The sequence below is a fragment of the Peromyscus californicus genome, unplaced genomic scaffold, assembly GCF_007827085.1.
Source record: "Peromyscus californicus insignis strain IS unplaced genomic scaffold, ASM782708v3 Scaffold_6__1_contigs__length_162567912, whole genome shotgun sequence".
Taxonomy (NCBI): domain Eukaryota; kingdom Metazoa; phylum Chordata; class Mammalia; order Rodentia; family Cricetidae; genus Peromyscus; species Peromyscus californicus.
Window position 1 is genome coordinate 33787616 of NW_026294584.1, and position 1415 is coordinate 33789030.

A 1415-nucleotide genomic window follows, 5' to 3' on the forward strand; every position below is an offset into this window, starting at 1 on the left:
CTGGAATTTTCCTAGAGAGTTAACTGTGTGTTTATCACACAGTTCAGTGAGGCCACAGCCATGTGTTTGTCTCAGAGAAATAAAATCTTTGATGTGGGTGTAGGAGAGAGTGTTTAGTGGCTAAGAGCACTTGCTGTTCTTTGCTGTAAGTAATACTATTTTTAAATTATATAATATTAATACTATTCAATTAAGTAAGTATTAAATTCTTCCTTTTGAAAATTGTCCCATCATAGTAGTCGATGTTGCCACTAAGGAACCAGTAGAAAGCACCAAACACACATTCTTCACTATTTAGGCCGATTTTATGCCACTCATACTTTAGAAAATGACAAGTTATTATTTTTTAGCTCCTTGGTCAAATAAGTTTATTTTCTTTATGAAAATATCTTCATAGAAAATTGCTTTAGCTCTCAGTGGCCCATTCCTGAGCTCTGAGGAAGCTTGCCTTCTTTTGAGCAACCCGATCTTTCTTCTGGGCACGAAACATTTTGGGTTGCTTCCACCTCTTCTTCTTCACTTTTCGCAGGCTTCTTCTCATAAACTGGATTCTCTCTGATAGCAGCGTGAGCTTTCATATGCATCTCCTCCATCATGTCTGGAGTTACACCGTTCTTGATGTACTGAGAGAAATGTATCTTATAAGTATTTCCATCTTCCTTCAATAGGTGACACACATAGTCGGCGACATTCTGACCTATGCTGTACTTACGGTGTACTTCTGTGTTGAACTCCTTGCTTTCATAATCATAACCAGAAAATCCTTTGTTACTAGGAGGAATAGATAAGCCTCCATCCACAGCTCCCTTCAGGGCTCCAAAACCTTTATTGCCAGTTGTAGTTCGGGCAAGATGTGCATCCAAATAGCAAGTGAAGGCATCAGGCTGACCATCAATGCTTTCCACATTGTGTTCATCTCCAGTCACCTCCACTCGGCCTTCATAGGTCTTGTCTATACCAAACCTGTTGAGAAGCCTGTGAGCCAGCAGCAGGACAGTATAATAGACTGTAGCATAATTTGTCAGGCAAACTTTCACACCATATTTTGGTAGTTCGTGTACATGTGCTGCACAGACTATCATATCCCCTTCTATTCGGGCATATGCAATCTGGCAGATGTCGTCTCTGTTCGTTACATGAACTATCACCCTGCCTTTGGATATGTTGTACTTATTTCTGTCCTGGATCACCAATCATTTCTGAGCATAGTTTACCCTCTCACCATATTCTAAATCTCACTTGGTACCTCTCAAAGTAGTCCTTATTCTTGACAACTTTAACAAACCCTATCTTGTGGAAGAGAAACTCGCCATCATGGCCCCACACAGACCAGCAGGCATGGTAGCACTAGAGGAAAAGGACTGGAGTGCCATATAGCAAGTTTTTTTTGAAGGATAATGCAAACAGAAATGAAA

The 1415-nt window shown here is 40.4% G+C and overlaps 1 protein-coding gene across 1 annotated transcript; it reads right to left on the bottom strand.

The window, feature by feature from the left end:
• Positions 1–413: 413 nt before the first annotated feature.
• On the bottom strand, positions 414–1082 carry LOC128100089 (60S ribosomal protein L5-like). The gene has a single exon (XM_052722151.1). The coding sequence runs from the start codon at positions 1080–1082 to the stop codon at positions 414–416; it is 669 nt and encodes a 222-aa protein (XP_052578111.1).
• Positions 1083–1415: the final 333 nt, after the last annotated feature.